At 45.2% G+C, this 24,169-nt stretch overlaps 1 protein-coding gene across 2 annotated transcripts in view; it reads right to left on the bottom strand.

Moving 5' to 3' along the window:
* The window catches only part of LOC139575848 (transcription initiation factor TFIID subunit 4-like), a 101,319-nt gene that overhangs the window by 55,793 nt on the left and 21,357 nt on the right, over positions 1-24,169 (bottom strand). Inside the window, exons 3-12 of one of the 2 annotated variants that reach the window (XM_071401211.1) lie at positions 21,372-21,494; positions 20,640-20,798; positions 20,235-20,357; positions 19,514-19,603; positions 18,607-18,804; positions 16,416-16,488; positions 15,425-15,539; positions 6,174-6,343; positions 3,401-3,531; positions 2,272-2,397 (exon numbers count right to left, since the gene is read on the bottom strand). In XM_071401211.1, the coding sequence (XP_071257312.1) occupies positions 2,272-2,397; positions 3,401-3,531; positions 6,174-6,343; positions 15,425-15,539; positions 16,416-16,488; positions 18,607-18,804; positions 19,514-19,603; positions 20,235-20,357; positions 20,640-20,798; positions 21,372-21,494 (1,308 nt within the window). The remainder of the gene's footprint in view (positions 1-2,271; positions 2,398-3,400; positions 3,532-6,173; positions 6,344-15,424; positions 15,540-16,415; positions 16,489-18,606; positions 18,805-19,513; positions 19,604-20,234; positions 20,358-20,639; positions 20,799-21,371; positions 21,495-24,169) is intronic. The other variant, XM_071401212.1, reaches the window with a different exon arrangement.

Here is a 24,169-nt window from a genome sequence, read left to right as displayed (position 1 = left end):
AGGCAGCTAACAGTGCTGCCCCCTGCCATAGCAATGGGAATCATTTTATAAAAAATGGACTTCCTGTTTAACTAGCATAAATTCATTTAGCTTGAATGAAGGTTAGGGATATGACTAGTAATAGTCCAATGTGTCTTTAACATAGCCTAACCTCTCTAAGAGCATGGTCATCCCGGTGGTGTTAAAGACTACTTCATTAATATCTCTGAACGTGATGCTCCTCCTGATGTTTCTTTTTTCTACTATAAGCAATCAAATGCTATTTGCCTTCAGTGGTGCTGGAAAGCAAGAGTCTAGCTACCCGTGCCCTGGCTCCCTCCCTCCTTCATGAACAGATGCAGTCGTCTTGCCCTACTCCTTGCTAATTGGCTTTAAATATATCAGGCGGTTCACGTACTGGTCGGTATCTCAACTAAAACGACTGCATTTGCCCTCCAGTCGGCCGGAGCATCCCTGAAGACCTGAGTCATATTTTAAATGGACGGAGGAGTGTGAGCGGAGGAGGGGATTATTTTAGTAGATTCTTATTTAAGAGGTCAAGTTATAAGGGAGCCCCAGCGTGGAGCCTGGCCGTCAGCGGGGAGAAAACAGGGACAAAGATGGACTGTTTACAAAGGGCCATGGTGGTACTGACATGCTTTACATTTTCTCTCTCTCTCTCTCTCTCTCTCTCTCTCTCTCTCTCTCTCTCTCTCTCTCTCTCTCTCTCTCTCTCTCTCTCTCTCTCTCTCTCTCTCTCTCTCTCTCTCTCTCTCTCTCTCTCTCTCTCTCTCTCTCTCTCTCTCTCTCTCTCTCTCTCTCTCTCTCTCTCTCTCTCTCTCTCTCTCTCTACAGTACAGTGGCTTCCACCCTCACTACTGTTTGAATATACCAGTTAGATACTGAATTATACTGTAGGAAGTGTATAGTGGAAATCAGATTAATTAATGTGCCACCCTCCTATGACATAATAATGAGCCCAGACAATACATATTGCATATTAGTTATACAGTTATACCAAAGATTTTTTCAGGTGTGATAAACTGATGTTAAGTAAAACTTACTGTCATATACTCCTTCTAAAGACACTTACAGTTAGGCCCTGAGATTGCATCTTTTTAAAATAACAAAATAAAGCTTGGTGCTTAACAGCTTTGCTGTCAAGGCATTAGTTTCCTAACTACCAACTATAACAGCGGCAAGGCGGGTCATTGTTCATCAGTCTGACTGTTTCTAATGTCCTGCATGGCAGGCAGGACCATAACAATGCTGTTAACACAGGGAAGTGGTAATGCAATCAGCTGTGGGACATTGTCTCTATTGAAGATGTATTAAATTAAGCAAGCTTCTCTCTAATGTCTCACCGTGGGGCATTTCCCTTCAAAACACCTTCTATTGGTGGTGACAGTATTGAACCTTTGCATCATACTGTATGTCTAATGAATTATGTACCTGTCTTATTTGATAGATTGTATGAAGTAAGTGAGAATTTATTCAAGTCATTTCACAATCTTATACAAGTTAAGTGTGTGCAAGAAGTGTTTACACCAGTCTCAACAGCCTGAGTGTGACTGGATGGACACACATGAGTGTGCAGAGACTGCCTAGATGCAATTCATCTGTTCTGAGACTGTAAGGCTCTCTGAGGCTCCCCTGCCCACTACTGTTGAAGCTGGTTCTCCTGAGTACTGAGATGGCTGACACGACACGCTTTTAGCTCTGGGCGTGTCAGCGGGTATGTGAGGAGGATCAGATCAGAGAACTGTATAGAGTTCCACAGTGGTTCCTCTGCTTGTTGTGTTTGGGGACAATGAGAGGACAAAGGAGCCCTAGAGCGAGGGGGTGGGAGAACACACTGAGGTCACTCTACGGAGGGCGCAATCGGTTTCATCTGTTAGCTAGGGCCTGGGCAGGAACAGCGAAGACACCACACTGCCCTAGACACTGACAAGGAACACACACCACACCACCTTACACACTACCTTACACACTACCTTACACACTACCTTACACACTACCTTACACACCACCTTACACACCACCTTACACACCACCTTACACACTACCTTACACACTACCTTACACACAATAGCAACAGAGCTACAGTCCCTACACTGGCCTTCATGGTGTATTAGGTAGGCTTGGAAATGGGGTAACTGAAACTGGTAAGATTTCAGCGTATTGCTAAATTGGGCTAAAGATCAGGATTGAATGTGAAAACACTTCATTGACTGTGTGGTTGTAACTAAAAGGGATATATGCCTTTATAACAAGAAGGCGACTAGGACTTACTTTAGCTGCTTTGAGTAGGATCTCTCTCTCCTGTTCATCCTTCCTCTGCTTCTCTATCCTCTCCAGCTGCTCAAAGAACTTTAGCTGCGACCGCACGTCTGCCGACTGCTCAAACCCCTCCTCATCCTGCAGAGAGACAGAGAGGGGGGAAGAAAGAAAAAGAGAGTGAGTGGAGGAAAAATAACTTAAGATACTAAGATCTCATTTTAACCACAAGTTTGGATAAACATATTACTACAACTTTAGACACCTCGTCTCTCTCAACCACCAGTTTGGATAACTAATCACAACTTTTCTTTGTTTACACGTATCACCGCTTCTCGTTGTGTTAAATATGTTGTTCTACACTTGGGAGATGGGAAGATGAGACAAGTTTCAGAAGGAAAACAAAGTTTGTGGGTCATCAAAAAGTTAATATGACAATTGTTTATTCCCTGTGTGTGTCTCTGTCTCTCTGTTCTCCCCCAAAACCCTTTATCAGTTTCTCTCACTCTATCTCCCTCTCTGTGGCGATGTGAGGAGCTGGGTGGCAGAGCAGAGCACAGAGTGGAGTGACATCTGAGGGTTTGTCACCACGCGCACGTCTCTCTCATCCTTCCTCCTTTGTTCAGAGCTGAGCCTGCACTCCTCTCCTCCTCCGTAACTCAGTCGAGCCGTGCTCTCTCTTTCAGGCCGCCCGCCCGGTTGGTTTTTTCGCTGATGTCAACAGAGTGGCTTCACAGAGACGAGGAGACTTCACGCATCTAACACGCCTCATTTACAAACCGCAAAAAAGACTAAACAAGACAGGGACAGCTGTAGCCCACCACCCCTCTCCTCTGCCTCACATACACACAGGAAAACAGCTTTCAAAGTTGCTATGTTTTTTGCTTTCTTTCTTTTACAAGGAGCAGAGTTGAATTGACTTTATTGTAAACCAATTAAACGTAGTTACATTGCTATATTCAAGGCTAAAAGTTCATGTCACCCATGCTGGTGTGCCAGACAGAGGCCTGCAAAAGATCTACCAGGTATTTTTCAAGTTTTGAAGAATATGTTTCTGTGGAAACTGTGCTATGGTGTTTATCACTTAAGTGTAAAAAGCGCCCTCCTCCTCATAGGTATGTCTGTCTCTGGCACGACTACTTACTTTACCGCCGTCCATCCTGTGCTGTGCGATGGAGGAGACCTTCTCCAGCACCGTGCGGAGTCGGGACTGGGTAGCGTGGGAGATGAAGTTCACAGCCTCCATAGGAACCTCTGACACGCCAAACTTCTTAGCTTAGGGTCACAGACAGACAGAAGGACTCCAACATTAATACACGCTGATCTCCCCAAATCCCAGTCTGAAAAGGCTTTTCATACTACTGAACCAAGCTGAGCCGAACCAAACCAAGCTGTAATGAGCTGGCCTGGTTCCACATCCACCATAGTTGTTGGAACCATGCTAAAAAGGACAAAGCAAAACATTTGAGCCAGCACAGTTTGGTTTAGGTCAGGACGATAGTGTGAAAAAGGTATTAGTTTAATAATGATAAAGCTCTGTCTAGACGTTTCACAGTTCTAGTGCCATGTTGAGAATAGTATCCAAGTATGAATTGCCAAGCTCTTACTCTGCAGTCTTTCATGTGTGTAGCTGTAAACAACATTGGCCAACCTTAACTTTAAAGGATCATTTCGACTAGTTTTCTGGCAGTAAACAGTTTGTGAAGTCATAATTCAGAGGACAGAGTTTAGGAGGTTAGGATCTGTTTTTCTTCCTTTTTAATATTCCATTAACAGAATGTTCTCTCTGGTACACTTTTAAGTAAACCACACAAATTATTTAAATCAGCCGTACTGTACACACATCTTTTCCCAGTCTAACATCTCGAAAGGATCGAGATCCGTATAAGCCTGATAATTAGTGTGAAAATTCAAAAACATTTTTTTCTGGTTCGTAAGCGATGTCAAAAGGTAAAATACTAAAGGCTTCCACTCTCCTACAAACTGAGATATTTAAGGCAAAGAAAGCCAAGTTCTCTATGAAATAAATACCTTCCTCAATGTACAATGTAGTCCACAACAGCCCCTCACTTAGGACTATAGGAGAGTCTAAACAGCATTGAATTGCTTTAGTGTTAGTTTCCAACCACCTTAACAGGCTTTATTTTGTACTGTTTTTACTGGTAATCTCATCTGCCCTTAAATAGAGAAAAGTGAACTTTCTGCACTGAACACGAGTGAGTCTCTTTGGAGTTGAGTACTTCTGTATGCGTCTCTGCAGAATTGGACCTCTGAGGTACCAGTGCACATTTACTTTGAGAGGCTATTCTAGAGAACTCCAGCAGTGCATATGTTCTAGGCCCTGGGAGTCAGGAGGGAGTTGCTGCTTGCAGTTTATGGCTCAAGGACAAGCCTGAAGAACGATGGGGAGGGGGAGAGAGAAGAGAGATAGAAAGAGAGAAGGGGGTGAGAGGAGAGAGAGATATGGGAAGAGATAGAAAGAGAAAAAAGGAGAAAGAAAGAAACGGGGAGAGAGAAACAAGCTCCTGGACATTCTGAAAGACACAGGGTTCCCTGGTCCTCACCGGGTCTGAATCTACCCTGCTCCACTGTACATCTCCCTGTCCAGTGTTGGCAGCAGAGAGCAGAGAGGGCAGCATGAAGCAGAGGGGTGAGTCAGGGCTGTGTACCACTGTGTGAGGAGGACCACATCCCCACTAGCCTCTGATTGAGCAGAGTTGGCAGGCTGGGGAGCCTCCCTTGGTTCTGCTGCCAGCTGAGAGTTCTCCACAGCCCATCACTGACACAACAAAGCCGCCCAAGTGCCACTTCCCCAGCAGGGGGCACCATGGCCTCCCACCCACCCGGCCCCCGCACAGCACCAAGCCCCCAGAACAAGATTTACATTTTTAACCCCTCCTCCCCAAGGCGACGGGATAACAACCTCACCAATGTACCGTCTAACAGCACATGACCTCTGGGCCTCATTGTCACCGTCACCGTGGATACTTAATTGAGGTATAACAGGAAGAAACGTCTTAGCACTGAAACTCCCTGTTGTGCTTGAATTCTATTCTACTGTGTGATTTATAATGCAACGTGTACTCAATACTTAGTTGTTTATGGTAATATATATCCGTGTATCAACTCAGATTCACAAATAGGACAGTATCTGAATGTGGAGATTACAATCAGAAGAAGAACAAAATCAAGTCTTGTAACTCTCTTCCTTCAGTCCACAGGACAATCTGACAAGCAGCCTTCAAAAGACAGCTCTATAAAGTATTTATGTCAGGGCCTGGGGTCTAGTAAGTTCAGACAGACACTGAAGAATTCATTAAAGGAGGTGAAAGAACTGTTAAGTGCATCAAGTTTAAAACGAGGGAGGCCAGAAAGGAGCGTCTGCTCGGGCCTGGCCTGCAACATCCCATCAGGGGAAGTAAATCAAACTGTCTGTCTTTAGTGATGACACTACAGATGCAGAAACAACAAGGAGAATACAAGAAAACACAAAGCTAACAGATAGATTTCATCACACACACACAGACAGGCCTATATTTTCTAAACCAACACACGTTTGAAGGAACATGATTCTGTTTGGTACACATGTTCATGAATAAATTCAAGATAAATCTGAAGATAATAATCACTATGATGAAAATGAAGACCAGCATCATTGGCAACACTTGATGATTATGGAATGATTATTATGGACCTGGATTTAATACTAACCGTGAAGACAACGATACTGTACATGATTCCACCTCAATTCTCTATGATTTAATGACTTTAAAGACTTACTGTGTATGCAACTTCTATTGTTCTATTGCTGTGAACAAGGCCTCATTATCATACACTATATGGGTAGTCTTTAGAGGTTTCTCTAGTGAGGGTGTCATCATGTACTATAACGTACTGTAGTAGTGTACTGTCCGTACCTGTCTCCAGGATGCGTCTGTGTAACAGGCCCGGGTGAAGGAAGGCCTCATCTTTACAGGAGCGGATGTGTGTTCCCACCAGCTCAGAGTTGGTGGCCAGGATACGAGCGCTCTCTTCATTCAGGTTCACCCCCGCCATGGACGCCACATCGTTAATGTCATCATCATCCCTGAAAACAAATAGATGGAGGATTCATTTTCAGATGTAGTTTGTTTTTGCAAACTTGTAGTGTATTTGAGTTTAAAAAATAAATCTAAAGTTGTCATTTCCACTTAGAAATGTCAGACTTGTTTTGCCCTCATGAAAAATGTTTCAAGCCCTACAAAAATGTCAATGATTTATAATCCACATAATAATTCACATGTCCTGTTGCTGCAGGACTATTTTCCTGCTGTAGCAAACTGGCTCAAATTAAGATCCTACATATGTACATTAGCTCTTACAACAATGTCTGTATAAAACAATACTATATGTCTCCTTTTTACAGTATTAGTTTACATGTCCCTATAGACAATTAGAGCTGTTCCTGTGGACAACTGACAGATTTTCTCATGTCATTCAAGGTGCAATCGTACAGGGAATGTAGTGTATGCACTTGCATTGTTATGATTCAGAGGTGTATAAGCTGCTCATAATAATACACCATTTGAATAGGTGTTATTCCATCCAGAGTCCATTTGAGTCAGCATATAGTAGGATTGACAACGTTTGGATGGCGGGGAGCTGGGTAAGGATGCACAGGAGGATTGGAACTGCTGTGTGATGAATCTGGCAATATACTAATATCAACAAACACTGTATACAGACCACTCTGCTGAGAACAGCAATATCATCCAGTACTAGTCCAGTGGAAATATCCACCACCATTTTGATTCACAACACGAGCTGGCTTCTCAATACATTGTTCATTTTCTTACATTTGAGCTTTTTTAGAATTCATACATAGGTTTGGATCAGTAAAATGTATTAGATATCGTATTTGAGGTAAACAGTAACAAGGGGATAAAGGACCAAGAAGACCCATTGGGGTCAAGGTCCTCCCCAAGGATGACCATCATTAAAAGAATGGAGTGTCTGACCCAAACAGTTCTCCTTTAATTTGAGGTGTTGGGTGAATCTGAAATTGACAGTCGCAAGGCCTAAATCCTCTTTCCAGTCTCTATGAGTGAGTGCTAATGACTACTGTACCCTAACAGGGGAACGAGTGCTGTGGTAACCTGGTTGTGGCTGGCAATGCCCTGAGCTCATCATCCATGGAAATTCTGCCTCCCTCCATCGCCCGCTGGGCTGGGCTGGAGGAACCACACAGTGGCGGTGACAGAGGGCACAGAGAACCACAGAACACACACAGGGCAGCCGCTCACTGCCTCCTTCGCCCGTTCCTTCGCCTCCCCTCTAAAGTAATTGGCGTTCGCACCGCCAGCAGCCGCTGGTTCTGACCGTCAGTGTTGCGGGGGCCACACACGTTGATGCTGCCTTGTTCCCTGGTCTCTGCCCGCAGCAGGCGGGCGGGCGTCCGTGTGTGGGAACACATCGCCATCGTTAGTGGCAGGCATCGCACCCCGCTGATGTCTTCCTGTTCCTCTGTAAGGCCACGAGCACCTATATGAGTTCTGACATCCCGGTAGGAGGTTGACAAAGACGATTAGAGCTCCTTCCTGCACCAAGAGATCTCACTAGACCCTCTACTCACCCTGCCAGTCCCAGTCCTACTCACTCTCACTCTCTCTCTCTCTCTCATAATCTCTAATAATGAACCTCCATGTAGAATCTACCCAACAACACTATCATGATACAGGAGATTACACTATGTTATTATTATATATCTCCCCTCCTGTAGGCTATACACCTTCATCTTCAGCACCGTCATCTTCATCAACACCCAACACCCTGGCCTCCTAACCTCATTATCCATTAAATAAATAAACCATCATATGTAATGATGAATAACACATAAAGTTACACAACACAGCTAGTGGACATGGACATGCTATGTTGCTATGCAAATAACTCCCTTATTCCTGTTTCCTAATAGCACAGCTAGATGTCTCCTGTGTTTGGGGAGGCTGCAACCAAATGGAAATGCAAGACATGGCTGACATTATAAGGAGGGAATTAGATATGAAACACACAACAACAACAAAAAGACTCCTGAACGAATGTACAGTACCTTCTCCTCTCACTAATAAAGGTGAGATGTAATTAGGTTCCACTGTGGAGGAAAAGACACCTCTCAATGATTGGTTTGGCTTTGCTGCGGGACATGACACCCAGAGCAACATGAATACATATGCATGCATTTTCCATATCAAACCTGGATGGGAGAGAGGGCACGCCATAGATGGGGAGTTGGATTGCTCTGCCATTTAGAAGGAGCATGTGTATGTGTGGAATGGGGGCATCCAGTCAGGGACCAGGATCCAGGGCCAGACAGGGATCGTCTCTGATACCTCCCCCCAGAGAGTGCCCCCTGTGCCAAGGTAGGGGTCGTCCACCGAGCCATCTGAGTGACTAAGACCCCTGAGACCCCTCGATGTGGCTAGTCATACCTCACAGTGAGTGAGACACACACACACACAGTCACACATACAGGCTCAGGCCACTACAGCTTCCTTAGTTCCTCAATGTGCACTACAGCCTGTCGCTTTAGACAACGCTGACTGCTGCCAATATGTATCAAAGCCAGTGTACTGCAGTTTAAACACGTTCCCTCTCTGTGTGTCCGGCCTGGTCTGGACGTGAATGAGCTGGATGGGGGCCGGGGTAGAGGGACGTATGCCCCAGACCAGACATACAGTCGAGGGGCAGGAGGATTTGGGGGAATGATGGTGAGCTCACCGCTGGCATTTTAACCTTTATTTAACTAGGCAAGTCAGTTAAGAACAAATTCTTATTTACAACGGCCTACCAGGGAACAGTGGGTTAACCGCCTTGTTCAGGGGCAGAACGACAGAACAACGCTACAAGCATGGAGGGAGAGACCAGCTGCTTCCACTCAGCACTGTCTGTCTGTCTGTCTGTCTGTCTGTCTGTCTGTCTGTCTGTCTGTCTGTCTGTCTGTCTGTCTGTCTGTCTGTCTGTCTGTCTGTCTGTCTGTCTGTGGTCACCACCACAGAGCACACTGGAACTCACATAACCCAGCACAACCCATCACAACACAGCACATCACTACACAGCAGATCACTACACAGCACAACACAGCCCAATACAACACATCACAGCACAATGCAACACAACACATCACAATGCAACACAACACAGCAGAACAACACACCACAACACAGCACATCACAACACAACAACAGATAAATAAATACATAGGTCAAGGTGGAGACACTAGAGGGGTTATGCCTGGTTGATTCTATTTGGAGCATGTTTGACTGGTTATAAGCTGAATCTCTGAGATCATAGTCTATTCAACCCCTATCCACTTAGCTACTCAACCCTAGCATTATATTCTTCACAAAGGGAAACAATACAAATCTGATGTTACACAAAACACCATCTACATAGCACAACACTGGGCAGTGGAAGGAGGGGGGAGTATTTAAGATCAAACAAAAAATGCCTACAGTACAATCTCAGTATCATCACTATTTTAAGAGGGGGGAGACTCCCACCATCCCTCTCCATTTCTGGCCTATTGCGCACCAATGCTGGGAGGGAGTGGCTGAGAGTGCTCTGAGGTGAGAGGATATACACACGCCACAGGGCTCTGTTCCAACATGCTCTTATGTCCTCAGGAGGGGAACAGTATAGAGGTACATACAGCCCTGCCCTACCAGGGACTACTACACTACACAGCCAGACAACAGGGATTCCTAATCCATGTCAACAAGCAGAGTAGAGGGGCTAGTGCTGGTAAGGATATATGAACCCTATTTGATTGAGCTGACATGAAACTAGTGTGTAGCCTATGTACTATATGGTTAGCCAGTAGAGTGCACTGCTAGGGCAGGGAGACAATGCGTGGTTTGTGTAAACACGGAGGCAGAAGCACCAGAGGGAAAAGGTTGTCAGTAACAAGCAGCCCTGACAGCTTAATTATCAAGGCCACTAAAGATTTATTGGTTTATCAATCAGGGCCCGGGGCGGCTACTTTCCCCTCAGGAGGGAAGGCCATTACCATGAACCTGGTGGCCTACTATGGGCTCAGAGCCAGGGGTGTAAAGTAACTAAATAAGAACACTTTGAAGCACTACTTAAGTATTTTTTGGGGGTATCTGTACTGTACTTTTACTCACCTACATTCATAAAGAAAATAATGTACTTTTTACTCCATACATTTTCCCTGACACCCAAAAGTACTCGTTACATTTTGAATGCGTAGCAGGACAGGAAAATGTACATACATACGCACGCACTCACAAACTACGATGTGCGCAATCACGCATGTACACAAACACATAAGCACCTATACTTATAGGTCAGATCGTAAAGATAATTTTTCATTAAAACGATTTTTACAAAGATGAAACGAGCTGAAGAACCTGGAGGGAGGGTGGGAGCAACCATAAACATCTATATTAACAGGGGGTAAACATACACATCTATATTAACAGGGGGCAACCATAAACATCTATATTAACAGGGGGTAAACATAAACATCTATATTAACAGGGGGTAAACATAAACATCTATATTAACAGGGGGCAACCATAAACATCTATATTAACAGGGGGTAAACATAAACATCTATATTAACAGGGGGCAACCATAAACATCTATATTAACAGGGGGTAAACATAAACATCTATATTAACAGGGGGTAAACATAAACATCTATATTAACAGGGGGCAACCATAAACATCTATATTAACAGGGGGTAAACATAAACATCTATATTAACAGGGGGTAAACATAAACATATATATTAACAGGGGTAAACATAAACATCTATATTAACAGGGGGTAAACATAAACATCTATATTAACAGGGGGTAAACATAAACATCTATATTAACAGGGGGTAAACATAAACATCTATATTAACAGGGGGCAACCATAAACATCTATATTAACAGGGGGTAACCATAAACATCTATATTAACAGGGGGCAACCATAAACATCTATATTAACAGGGGGTAAACATAAACATCTATATTAACAGGGGGTAAACATAAACATCTATATTAACAGGGGGCAACCATAAACATCTATATTAACAGGGGGTAACCATAAACATCTATATTAACAGGGGGTAACCATAAACATCTATATTAACAGGGGGTAAACATAAACATCTATATTAACAGGGGGTAAACATAAACATCTATATTAACAGGGGGCAACCATACACATCTATATTAACAGGGGGTAACCATAAACATCTATATTAACAGGGGGTAACCATAAACATCTATATTAACAGGGGGTAAACATAAACATCTATATTAACAGGGGGTAACCATAAACATCTATATTAACAGGGAGTAACCATAAACATCTATATTAACAGGGGGTAAACATAAACATCTATATTAACAGGGGGTAACCATTAACATCTATATTAACAGGGGGCAACCATAAACATCTATATTAACAGGGGGTAACCATAAACATCTATATTAACAGGGGGCAACCATAAACATCTATATTAACAGGGGGTAAACATAAACATCTATATTAACAGGGGGTAACCATAAACATCTATATTAACAGGGGGTAACCATAAACATCTATATTAACAGGGGGTAACCATAAACATCTATATTAACAGGGGGTAACCATAAACATCTATATTAACAGGGGGTAACCATAAACATCTATATTAACAGGGGGCAACCATCAACATCTATATTAACAGGGGGCAACCATAAACATCTATATTAACAGGGGGTAAACATAAACATCTATATTAACAGGGGGCAACCATAAACATCTATATTAACAGGGGGCAACCATAAACATCTATATTAACAGGGGGTAAACATAAACATCTATATTAACAGGGGGTAAACATAAACATCTATATTAACAGGGGGCAACCATAAACATCTATATTAACAGGGGGTAACCATAAACATCTATATTAACAGGGGGTAAACATAAACATCTATATTAACAGGGGGTAACCATAAACATCTATATTAACAGGGGGTAAACATAAACATCTATATTAACAGGGGGTAACCATAAACATCTATATTAACAGGGGGTAAACATAAACATCTATATTAACAGGGGGCAACCATAAACATCTATATTAACAGGGGGTAAACATAAACATCTATATTAACAGGGGGTAAACATAAACATCTATATTAACAGGGGGCAACCATAAACATCTATATTAACAGGGGGTAACCATAAACATCTATATTAACAGGGGGTAAACATAAACATCTATATTAACAGGGGGTAAACATAAACATCTATATTAACAGGGGGTAAACATAAACATCTATATTAACAGGGGGCAACCATAAACATCTATATTAACAGGGGGTAACCATAAACATCTATATTAACAGGGGGTAAACATAAACATCTATATTAACAGGGGGTAAACATAAACATCTATATTAACAGGGGGCAACCATAAACATCTATATTAACAGGGGGCAACCATAAACATCTATATTAACAGGGGGTAAACATAAACATCTATATTAACAGGGGGTAAACATAAACATCTATATTAACAGGGGGCAACCATAAACATCTATATTAACAGGGGGTAAACATCAACATCTATATTAACAGGGGGTAAACATAAACATCTATATTAACAGGGGGTAACCATAAACATCTATATTAACAGGGGGTAAACATAAACATCTATATTAACAGGGGGTAAACATAAACATCTATATTAACAGGGGGCAACCATAAACATCTATATTAACAGGGGGTAAACATAAACATCTATATTAACAGGGGGTAAACATAAACATCTATATTAACAGGGGGTAACCATAAACATCTATATTAACAGGGGGTAAACATAAACATCTATATTAACAGGGGGCAACCATAAACATCTATATTAACAGGGGGTAAACATAAACATCTATATTAACAGGGGGCAACCATAAACATCTATATTAACAGGGGGTAAACATAAACATCTATATTAACAGGGGGTAAACATAAACATCTATATTAACAGGGGGTAAACATAAACATCTATATTAACAGGGGGTAAACATAAACATCTATATTAACAGGGGGCAACCATAAACATCTATATTAACAGGGGGTAAACATAAACATCTATATTAACAGGGGGCAACCATAAACATCTATATTAACAGGGGGTAAACATAAACATCTATATTAACAGGGGGTAACCATAAACATCTATATTAACAGGGGGTAACCATAAACATCTATATTAACAGGGGGTAAACATAAACATCTATATTAACAGGGGGTAAACATAAACATATATATTAACAGGGGGTAAACATAAACATCTATATTAACAGGGGGTAACCATAAACATCTATATTAACAGGGGGTAACCATAAACATCTATATTAACAGGGGGTAACCATAAACATCTATATTAACAGGGGGTAACCATAAACATCTATATTAACAGGGGGTAAACATAAACATCTATATTAACAGGGGGTAAACATAAACATCTATATTAACAGGGGGCAACCATAAACATCTATATTAACAGGGGGTAAACATAAACATCTATATTAACAGGGGGTAAACATAAACATCTATATTAACAGGGGGTAAACATAAACATCTATATTAACAGGGGGTAAACATAAACATCTATATTAACAGGGGGTAAACATAAACATATATATTAACAGGGGGTAAACATAAACATCTATATTAACAGGGGGCAACCATAAACATCTATATTAACAGGGGGTAAACATAAACATCTATATTAACAGGGGGTAAACATAAACATCTATATTAACAGGGGGTAAACATAAACATCTATATTAACAGGGGGTAAACATCAACATCTATATTAACAGGGGGTAAACATAAACATATATATTAACAGGGGGCAACCATAAACATCTATATTAACAGGGGGTAACCATAAACATCTATATTAACAGGGGGTAAACATAAACATATATATTAACAGGGGGTAAACATAAACATCTATATTAACAGGGGGCAACCATAAACATCTATATTAACAGGGGGTAAACATAAACATCTATATTAACAGGGGGTAAACATAAACATATATATTAACAGGGGTAAACATAAACATCTATATTAACAGGGGGTAAACATAAACATCTATATTAACAGGGGGTAAACATAAACATCTATATTAACAGGGGGCAACACAAGTGTAGACTACACTGTGCCATTTTATTTAGAACAGGGTCATTAGCTAGTGTTAATCCATGTACATGTTTTCGATAATGACCCTGTTCGTACTTAACTTTTTAGTAGTTCATTATCATTCCTACCAAAGTGTTGGAACAGGAATCCAGAGCATTGATGAGAGTATGAATTACTCTGAATTATCTATTGGCTGGGAGAGAGAGAATGTTGCTATGTGACAGACGAAGAAAAAGTAGAGAGAGAGAGAGAGAGAGAGAGAGAGAGAGAGAGAGAGAGAGAGAGAGAGAGAGAGAGAGAGAGAGAGAGAGAGAGAGAGAGACAGAGAGACAGAGAGACAGAGAGAGATAGAGAGAGATAGAGACAGAGACAGAGAGAGATAGAGAGAGACAGAGACAGAGAGAGACAGACAGAGACAGAGAGAGAGAGAGACAGATAGAGAGAGAGACAGACAGAGAGAGAGATAGAGAGAGACAGACAGAGACAGAGAGAGACAGAGAGAGAGAGAGAGAGAGAGATAGAGACAGAGACAGAGAGAGATAGAGAGAGACAGAGACAGAGAGAGACAGACAGAGACAGAGAGAGAGAGAGAGAGAGAGAGACAGATAGAGAGAGAGACAGACAGAGAGAGAGATAGAGAGAGACAGACAGAGACAGAGAGAGACAGAGAGAGAGAGAGATAGAGAGAGACAGAGACAGAGACAGAGAGAGACAGACAGAGACAGAGAGAGACAGACAGAGAGAGAGATAGAGACAGAGATAGAGAGAGTCAGGCAGATGACAGGATGAAAACTCATGGCCTTAGCTGAGAGTGTAGCCTGTAGTCATCCAAGTTATCTTGGTGAAATGCTGCCCCCATGTGCTGGCTGTCCATAACACTGAGTAAGATTCTCTTTCTCTCTTCTCCTACCTCTCTCTTTTCCTCCCTCTTCTCTCTACCTGAAGAGGTGCACAGAACCAGCGTTTTGTACCTGAAAGAACCGCCTCCGGGATCGTTCAGCTTGTTTTTCTGATTTCCAGAGCCCTTAACGGCAAAACCCACAGGACTTTTGCCTGCTTGGAACGTGGCTCCCTTGCTGACAGTGCCTGGGAAACACACACACACACACACACACACACACACACACACACACACACACACACACACACACACACACACACACACACACACACACACACACACACACACACACACACACACACACACACACACACACACACACACACACACACACACACACAGAGTAATATTATTATGAGCTGTCCCCTCGTATTGTCATCAAACCTGTTCCTGTCTGAAGACTTTCTTTAACCATCTCTGTCACACTGGGGAGAGAAGAGGGAGACCAGGGGAGACAGAGGCGCAGCATCACAACGTAGGCAGCTCTCCCCAGGTTTGTATAGACAACATCATTCTGTCAATATCACTGCGCTTCACCGGTTCTCCTTACACTCCAAAACCGCATCCTGCTTGAAGACACGTTTTTTGGAGAGGCACAAGGACTGCCAGAGTGAATTTAAACTTGATTTTAACAGGCATGTTCCTAGCCAAGAGGCACAAAGTATTTTTAGAAACTTTTCCCACATTCCAATTTATGGACATAAAACAACCTACAGATCTTTCACTGCAGGCAACATGAGGAAGGGGCCAATCGAATTTGTATGCACCTCTGATCACACACATGCACACACACGCACAAATACACACACCTGAGAGCACACCACACTCTTTGGGGACCAGTATGGTATTTAGGGGATGTTTTAGGGCTTGCTTCAGTGTGTTCAGTCAGTGTTTGTGAATCAGTGTGAGATGGTAGCAGTGTAAATGTTTGATGAAAGGATGGGGTACAGCAGGATAGGAAACACCTGTTCTCAGCTCTCCTATGTGTCTGGTGTGGGATAAGGATTCTCTGTAGTACCATAGGAAATATGTAACAAGGAATGGAGATACGCTATAGTCACCTTGTGTTCTTAATGGTGTGATCACCATGGGCATCCTGACCTGGCAACCAGCCGAGCCCACTTGCTTGATACCCTGAGGGGGGGGGGGGGGGAGAGAGAGAGAGAGAGAGAGAGAGACAGAGAGAGAGAGACAGCGAGAGAGACAGCGAGAGAGAGAGAGAGACAGCGAGAGAGAGAGACAGCGAGAGAGAGAGAGAGACAGCGAGAGAGAGAGACAGCGAGAGAGACAGAGAGAGAGACAGAGAGAGAGAGAGAGAGAGAGAGAGAGACAGAGAGAGACAGAGAGAGAGAGAGAGAGAGAGAGAGAGAGAGAGAGAAAGAGAGAGACAGAGAGAGAGACAGAGAGAGACAGAGAGAGACAGAGAGAGAGAGAGAGAGAGAGACAGAGAGAGAGAGCGAGAGAGAGAGAGAGAGAGAGAGAGAGAGAGAGAGAGAGAGAGAGAGAGAGAGAGAGAGAGAGAGAGAGAGAGAGAGAGAGAGAGAGAGAAGAAGAATGGTAAATATGATGAAAAGCAGGTCTTGTAACATTTAAATTGATTGATCCCAATTCATTTTGACATTAAAAAAGGTATCTCTAAATGGGGAGGGAGGAATGGGCCAGTGTGTGTGTGTGTGTCGGCATAAAACAACGGGAGGAGGAAGAGGAGGAACAGCAGAGTGAAAAAGTGAAGACAGAGAAGAGAAGAGAGGAGGGGAGGAGGGGAGCTGCTTCTGTGCTAATAGAGCCACTTCCTTCCTAGCATGCAGCCTAGCTGTGGGACAGGCCTGAGGCCCAGCCATCCATTCACACCAGTTTGCTTCTCACTGCATATTTTTTAGCCTTGTTTTCCATTCCCTGACACATGCTATATTACTGTTCAAGGCTTGAAAAAGATAGAGGCCATTTCTCCCAGAGATCCCCTGCAGGGCCTCAAAGAGGAAAATACATTCAGCAGCCAGAATAGAGAAGGTAGTACCTCTGGCAAACCCACAACACAGTTTGAGAAAATCACAGGTAAGTTCCAGAATCGAAAATTGGGGACATTTTTGGGGTTGTTTTAGGAACACACTATAAAGAACATACAGGGTTCCCTGGTTCCAAAACCAGAACCACGTTTTAGCTTTAGACTGGTGTTATACCAGGAGCTATAGTCTAGTAATTACAACTGCTTTGAATGTCAGACCTTTGGTGATTGAGTTGACACAGGATCAGACCAGCCAATAGTCTGGTGGGAGAGCAGAGAGCTGACAGAGCAGTGTGTGTCTCTCTGTGTGTGTGTGTGTGTGTGTGTAGGCTGGCAGAGCAGTGTCAGAGTCCTCTGTGACAGTGCTCCACTACAGTAACTGCTGTACAGCTGCAGCCACACACAGCAGCTCTCAAACTGATCCAGCTATGACCTAGTTACCTCCCCTCACCCACGAAACTCCCAACCAGCAGCAGCAGATGAGTGGTGCGGAGGGCACCACCACCACCACCACCACCCAGCCCTGTGCCCCAGCCCAGGCTACCCTGCCAGTCTGTCCTCAGAGAGGGTATGTCCCCGCCAGCATCGGATGCCAGCGGGCTCTGACCTTGGGTAGTCTCCATGGAGGCCTCTCCTCTGTGAGCCAGCACTGCACTCCATTGACTCACATGTGTATAAACACACACCGCTGGGCACAGGCATAGCCATACACACACACACACAAACGTACACATACACACACACACAGGCCCCATGGGAGTGCACTGATCCAGCCCCGTGGCCAGCTGCCTTGGCTAAGCCTCTGTATGGTCTGTGGTGTGCTGGCCTAGCCTGTCAGTGAAGCTGTTCCCCACTGGAACACATCCAGCTCTGTCTCAGTCTCTGAGCACTGGGAGACACTTCTCTACTACTGGGGCCTGGGGAACCTTACTCATCACTCCTTTGGTGCTTAGGTACATACCAAGACAAATGACCTTGGATTTAGTGAAGACGCAATCAAAACTCTGGAAATCTAGAACAAACACTTATGTACCCCACTGATAAGTAAGTATCAGAGTATTACAGTATCATCAACCTTAACAACAGAACCGTGGCCAAACATGTTCTATTAGTTCTAATAGTTCCACAGGGAGTCATAACCAGGGGTCATCTATGTTTGGGCCAGTGGACTGTATGACTGTGGCTGATCTCTGTGACTGGAAGTGTGAGTGTAGAGACAGCTATGACTGTGAGTGTACTGTACCTACCAGAGCAGCTGTGTGTCCCTGGGCCCCGACACTGGCCCCCGTGGTGCTGACGCTGTTGGGGAGGCGGCCGCGGACAGCTGGGCCGGCCATGATGGCAGAGCTGGTGCCTGTGGTGGGGGTGGCTTTGGCCTGCGGCAGAGGCTGGGTCAGGGAATGCTGAATGTTGAGCAGAGACAGCCGCAGGGCCGGGAGGCTTTTCTGTTGACGGGCAGATCACACACAACAACAGAGGCATTAACATACAGTACATAGTAAAAACAAGCCATTAAATGTTTTTTTATTTCTTCTAAATTATCAAATGTGAAATTATTATTACATTGTTGTACAAATATAGATATCATTATAACAAATAAATCTCCCAAATCGTGAATATTAAAATGACGTGTATTATACTTGACATGTATGCTCAATGGACAAGTGCTCATCCATTAGCCAAACATTTGGGACAAACACTCCAGCAGTAAACCTGAAAAATGTTTGGTCTGTGGCATATTTTGATGTAAACGTCCTAACATTGCATGACAACATGACTGTGTTTGTGGCTGGCTGGATCTGCTCTGCGGAGGGAGGGAGGGCTGGGTGGCAGTGGCATGATGTGACACTCATCACGGATGGCTGGAGAGGCCTGCTGGCTACTGGCACGGACAGCTGCAGGGGCCACTGTCACCCACAGTCTGGAGTCAGGCCAGGGGAGCGGCCCCTGCCTGGGTCACATGTGCTGGCCTCTCCACTGCCACTCTGGCTGTTTTACGTTCTCCACCTTTCTCCTGAAGGGTACACTTGCACACTTTCTTACATTGATTTTACAACGGTAGAAACTCCCTCCAGACAATGTTTTCACCAACCAATGCTTTTACATCCATGACGAGGAGTGTCCAAATGTAGCCTGAGTAGATACAGTACACACCTTGAGGAAGGGGACCAGGTAGGGCTGAGGAGACGACTTGAGCTCTGACTGCAGTCTGTTGGTGAACTCCTCAGGCTCAATCTTAGCATCCTGTGAGCGGGAGAAGAGAGGGAGGTTTATTAACCCGTCAGCTCCTTGTTATGTGATGTGACACACTTGTACAACAGAGAGCAGAGCATGTGATTGAAGCGATGTGCAATGTGATTTCTGAGCACATTGAGATGAGGTGAAATCACCTAAACGACGGTGTTGATATTGATTTACATTTTAACATCCCCTGGGACACATCTCATTAACAACTCTGAATAAATAGTATCCTTAACAACAGCATCACTCTGGATCATGTTAGAGTTTTATGCTGCCATCTACAGATGAAGAAATACATTACATCACACAACCTGTCAACGTCAGAAATATTCTTCCTACACTATTAGGCTCCCCATAGGAGAACCCTTTTTGGTTCCAGGTAGAATTATTTTGGGTTCCATGTGTAAAGGGCTCTACCTAGAATCAAAAGGGTTCTTCAAAGGGTTATCTTATTTGGACAGCCAAAGAACCCTTTTCGGTTCTATATAGTACCTTTTTTTCTAAGAGTGTAGGGCAAAGAAAGTAGTATTCCATGTTTCTCTGTTGATAAGACAGTAATGTAGAGATATTGTAGAAATAATGTAATGATGTGGTAATGTAGAGGTAATATAATGAGTTAGGTAGTGAGACTCACCAGTAGATCCTGGACCAGTGACTTGACATTTTTGGAGGTCTCAGGTGACGGAGAGTTGTGGGAAGCCAGCTTTATCAGGGTGGCCAAGAAGTTCTTACACTTCTTCACATTCTCCTGCATCTCCTAGGAAATTGCAAATTCAATAAGCATGTAATGTTACGATTTTATCAATAAATATGTTGAACACTTTATCTTTCAGTGTTTGGGGATCGGAGAGGACACCGGGGAAGAGTCTGTGAGTGTATGTACATGTGTTTGTGTGTGAGGCTATGCCCACTATGCCCAGCTGTGTAGGGCCATGGTGGAGACACAGCCAGCCTGCTGGCAGCTGTGACAGCACTGGGGCTTGAGGAGCCTAACCAGCCCAGAGGAGGCCGGCAGACTGGAGCAGAGCAGAGTACAGACCTGGGAGATGACAGAGGCTCCTGGGGCTACAGGGGCGCTGGTCTGTGGGGGCAGGGCTGGCTGCGAGGCAGCCTGGGCCCCAGCCTGGACCTGGGGGGCCATCACCACGGGGGCCTGTTGGGGAGCCGTCACTGCCACAGCCGGCGCCATGGGGCCCTTCTGGAAGAGCAAGGAGCAGACAGAGAGATAAACAGGACGTGAAGGGAGCTTCCAGCAAGGCCACAGAGAACAGGAGGGAAACAGCACAGCGCTCCTGTCACATCGGGTGTCCTGACTTCTGTGGACATTGCTTAACAGAGAGGAGGGGAGGAGAGGGGACTGGGGGACTTTCAAGCAAAACAGCTCCTTCAAATAATGATGCACCTGACTAGAAAACCCTAAACATACCAGTAATCCCCCACCTGTGTCCCCCCACTGGTCTTGGACAAAACGATGTAAAGTTCAAGCTATACACAAATAATTCAATTTTGACTGAATATATCATTCAATGATTAACTCTCTACTCTGTTAAAAGGGTCAGATGGGATGCGCCCAGATTAGAAGAATTTATAGGTTCGTGTTGGTAAAGAGGTGAGGAAGAGGAGGAGGAGGAAGAGGAGGCAGACAACGACGAAGCGGAGGAGAAAGGGGAGAAGGAAGAAGAGGAACAGGATGAAGGGATGGGTAGAGGAGGGTCTGAGAGGGATGGAAGGATGGAGAGATGGGAAGTTCTGTAGTGGAGAGTCTGCTCACAGAAGGTCGCGCAGTGGAGGAGGAGATCTGGAGGACAGGACTAGGAGTGGGAGAGGGAGACGGCACCATCTTGGCCTGGACAGGAGGAGGACATGGCCGAATAGCCTGAGAGGTCACAGGAGACTGCAGAAAATAAACAGAGAGAAAGAAAAAGAAAGAAAAAGAGACAGGGTCAGTGCAGGAGGAGGGGCAGGTGAGACAGGGTCAGTATAGGAGGAGGGGCGGTGAGACAGGGTCAGTATAGGAGGAGGGGCAGGTGAGACAGGGTCAGTATAGGAGGAGGGGCAGGTGAGACAGGGTCAGTATAGGAGGAGGTGCGATGAGACAGGGTCAGTATAGGAGGAGGGGCAGGTGAGACAGGGTCAGTATAGGAGGAGGGGCGGTGAGACAGGGTCAGTATAGGAGGAGGGGCGGTGAGACAGGGTCAGTATAGGAGGAGGGGCAGTGAGACAGGGTCAGTGCAGGAGGAGGGGCAGGTGAGACAGGGTCAGTATAGGAGGAGGGGCGGTGAGACAGGGTCAGTATAGGAGGAGGGGCAGGTGAGACAGGGTCAGTATAGGAGGAGGGGCAGGTGAGACAGGGTCAGTATAGGAGGAGGTGCGATGAGACAGGGTCAGTATAGGAGGAGGGGCAGGTGAGACAGGGTCAGTATAGGAGGAGGGGCGGTGAGACAGGGTCAGTATAGGAGGAGGGGCAGGTGAGACAGGGTCAGTATAGGAGGAGGGGCAGTGAGACAGGGTCAGTGCAGGAGGAGGGGCAGGTGAGACAGGGTCAGTATAGGAGGAGGGGCGGTGAGACAGGGTCAGTATAGGAGGAGGGGCAGGTGAGACAGGGTCAGTATAGGAGGAGGGGCGGTGAGACAGGGTCAGTATAGGAGGAGGGGCAGGTGAGACAGGGTCAGTATAGGAGGAGGGGCGGTGAGACAGGGTCAGTATAGGAGGAGGGGCGGTGAGACAGGGTCAGTATAGGAGGAGGGGCAGTGAGACAGGGTCAGTATAGGAGGAGGGGCAGGTGAGACAGGGTCAGTATAGGAGGAGGGGCGGTGAGACAGGGTCAGTATAGGAGGAGGGGCAGGTGAGACAGGGTCAGTATAGGAGGAGGGGCAGGTGAGACAGGGTCAGTATAGGAGGAGGGGCAGGTGAGACAGGGTCAGTATAGGAGGAGGGGCGGTGAGACAGGGTCAGTATAGGAGGAGGGGCGGTGAGACAGGGTCAGTATAGGAGGAGGGGCAGGTGAGACAGGGTCAGTATAGGAGGAGGGGCGGTGAGACAGGGTCAGTATAGGAGGAGGGGCGGTGAGACAGGGTCAGTATAGGAGGAGGGGCAGTGAGACAGGCTCAGTATAGGAGGAGGGGCAGGTGAGACAGGGTCAGTATAGGAGGAGGGGCGGTGAGACAGGGTCAGTATAGGAGGAGGGGCAGGTGAGACAGGGTCAGTATAGGAGGAGGGGCAGGTGAGACAGGGTCAGTATAGGAGGAGGGGCAGGTGAGACAGGGTCAGTATAGGAGGAGGGGCGGTGAGACAGGGTCAGTATAGGAGGAGGGGCGGTGAGACAGGGTCAGTATAGGAGGAGGGGCGGTGAGACAGGGTCAGTGCAGGAGGAGGGGCAGGTGAGACAGGGTCAGTATAGGAGGAGGGGCAGGTGAGTCGGGGTCAGTATAGGAGGGGCAGGTGAGACAGGGTCAGTATAGGAGGAGGGGCAGGTGAGACGGGGTCAGAGGTGGGGGGGTGAAGAAGGAGAGAGAGAATGACAAAGAGAGAGGGGACAGAGAGAAAACACAAAAGCAACGTGCCTTCAAGACGAGGAGAAGGAGAAATGCAACATGCCCTGAAGACGTGGAAGAGAAAGGTCATTATAGTAGGAAGTGACAGTAAATCACTGTGGATCCACAGGATGAAACAGAGAGGATCTGATCCAGAGAGGAACAGAAGAGAAAACACTGTGATGCTGATGCCAAGGGTGAGGTACAGTAATACTATTCAATGGGAAGGACTAAATAAGTTCCTCTAATGCAATGAGGGTCACAACTATTATGAATGAATCAGTGTCCTTTAAATGTTGTCTTTTTATTAACCCTTCTTCTCCCCAATTTCGTGGTATCCTATTGGTAGTTACAGTCTTGTTTCATCGCTGCAACACAGTAACACAGTACAGTCCTTTACTAGACAATCCAGATTATTGTACCCACTGTCACGACAGAAGCCTCTCTTCACAGCACCAGGGCAGACAGTGAGAGGGAGGGCTGGGCACTAACTAACACAGTACCATGCTGGTGGGAGGGCACTAACTAACACAGTACCATGCTGGTGGGAGGGCACTAACTAACACAGTACCATGCTGGTGGGAGGGCACTAACTAACACAGTACCATGCTGGTGGGAGGGCACTAACTAACACAGTACCATGCTGGTGGGAGGGCACTAACTAACACAGTACCATGCTGGTGGGAGGGCACTAACTAACACAGTACCATGCTGGTGGGAGGGCACTAACTAACACAGTACCATGCTGGTGGGAGGGCACTAACTAACACAGTACCATGCTGATGGGAGGGCACTAACTAACACAGTACCATGCTGGTGGGAGGGCACTAAGTAACACAGTACCATGCTGGTGGGAGGGCACTAACTAACACAGTACCATGCTGGTGGGAGGGCACTAAGTAACACAGTACCATGCTGGTGGGAGGGCACTAAGTAACACAGTACCATGCTGGTGGGAGGGCACTAAGTAACACAGTACCATGCTGGTGGGAGGGCACTAAGTAACACAGTACCATGCTGGTGGGAGGGCACTAAC

The sequence above is a fragment of the Salvelinus alpinus genome, chromosome 5, assembly GCF_045679555.1.
Source record: "Salvelinus alpinus chromosome 5, SLU_Salpinus.1, whole genome shotgun sequence".
Taxonomy (NCBI): Eukaryota; Metazoa; Chordata; class Actinopteri; order Salmoniformes; family Salmonidae; genus Salvelinus; species Salvelinus alpinus.
Note: the sequence above shows the minus strand (reverse complement) of the source record. Positions and strands in the feature narration are given on the sequence as shown.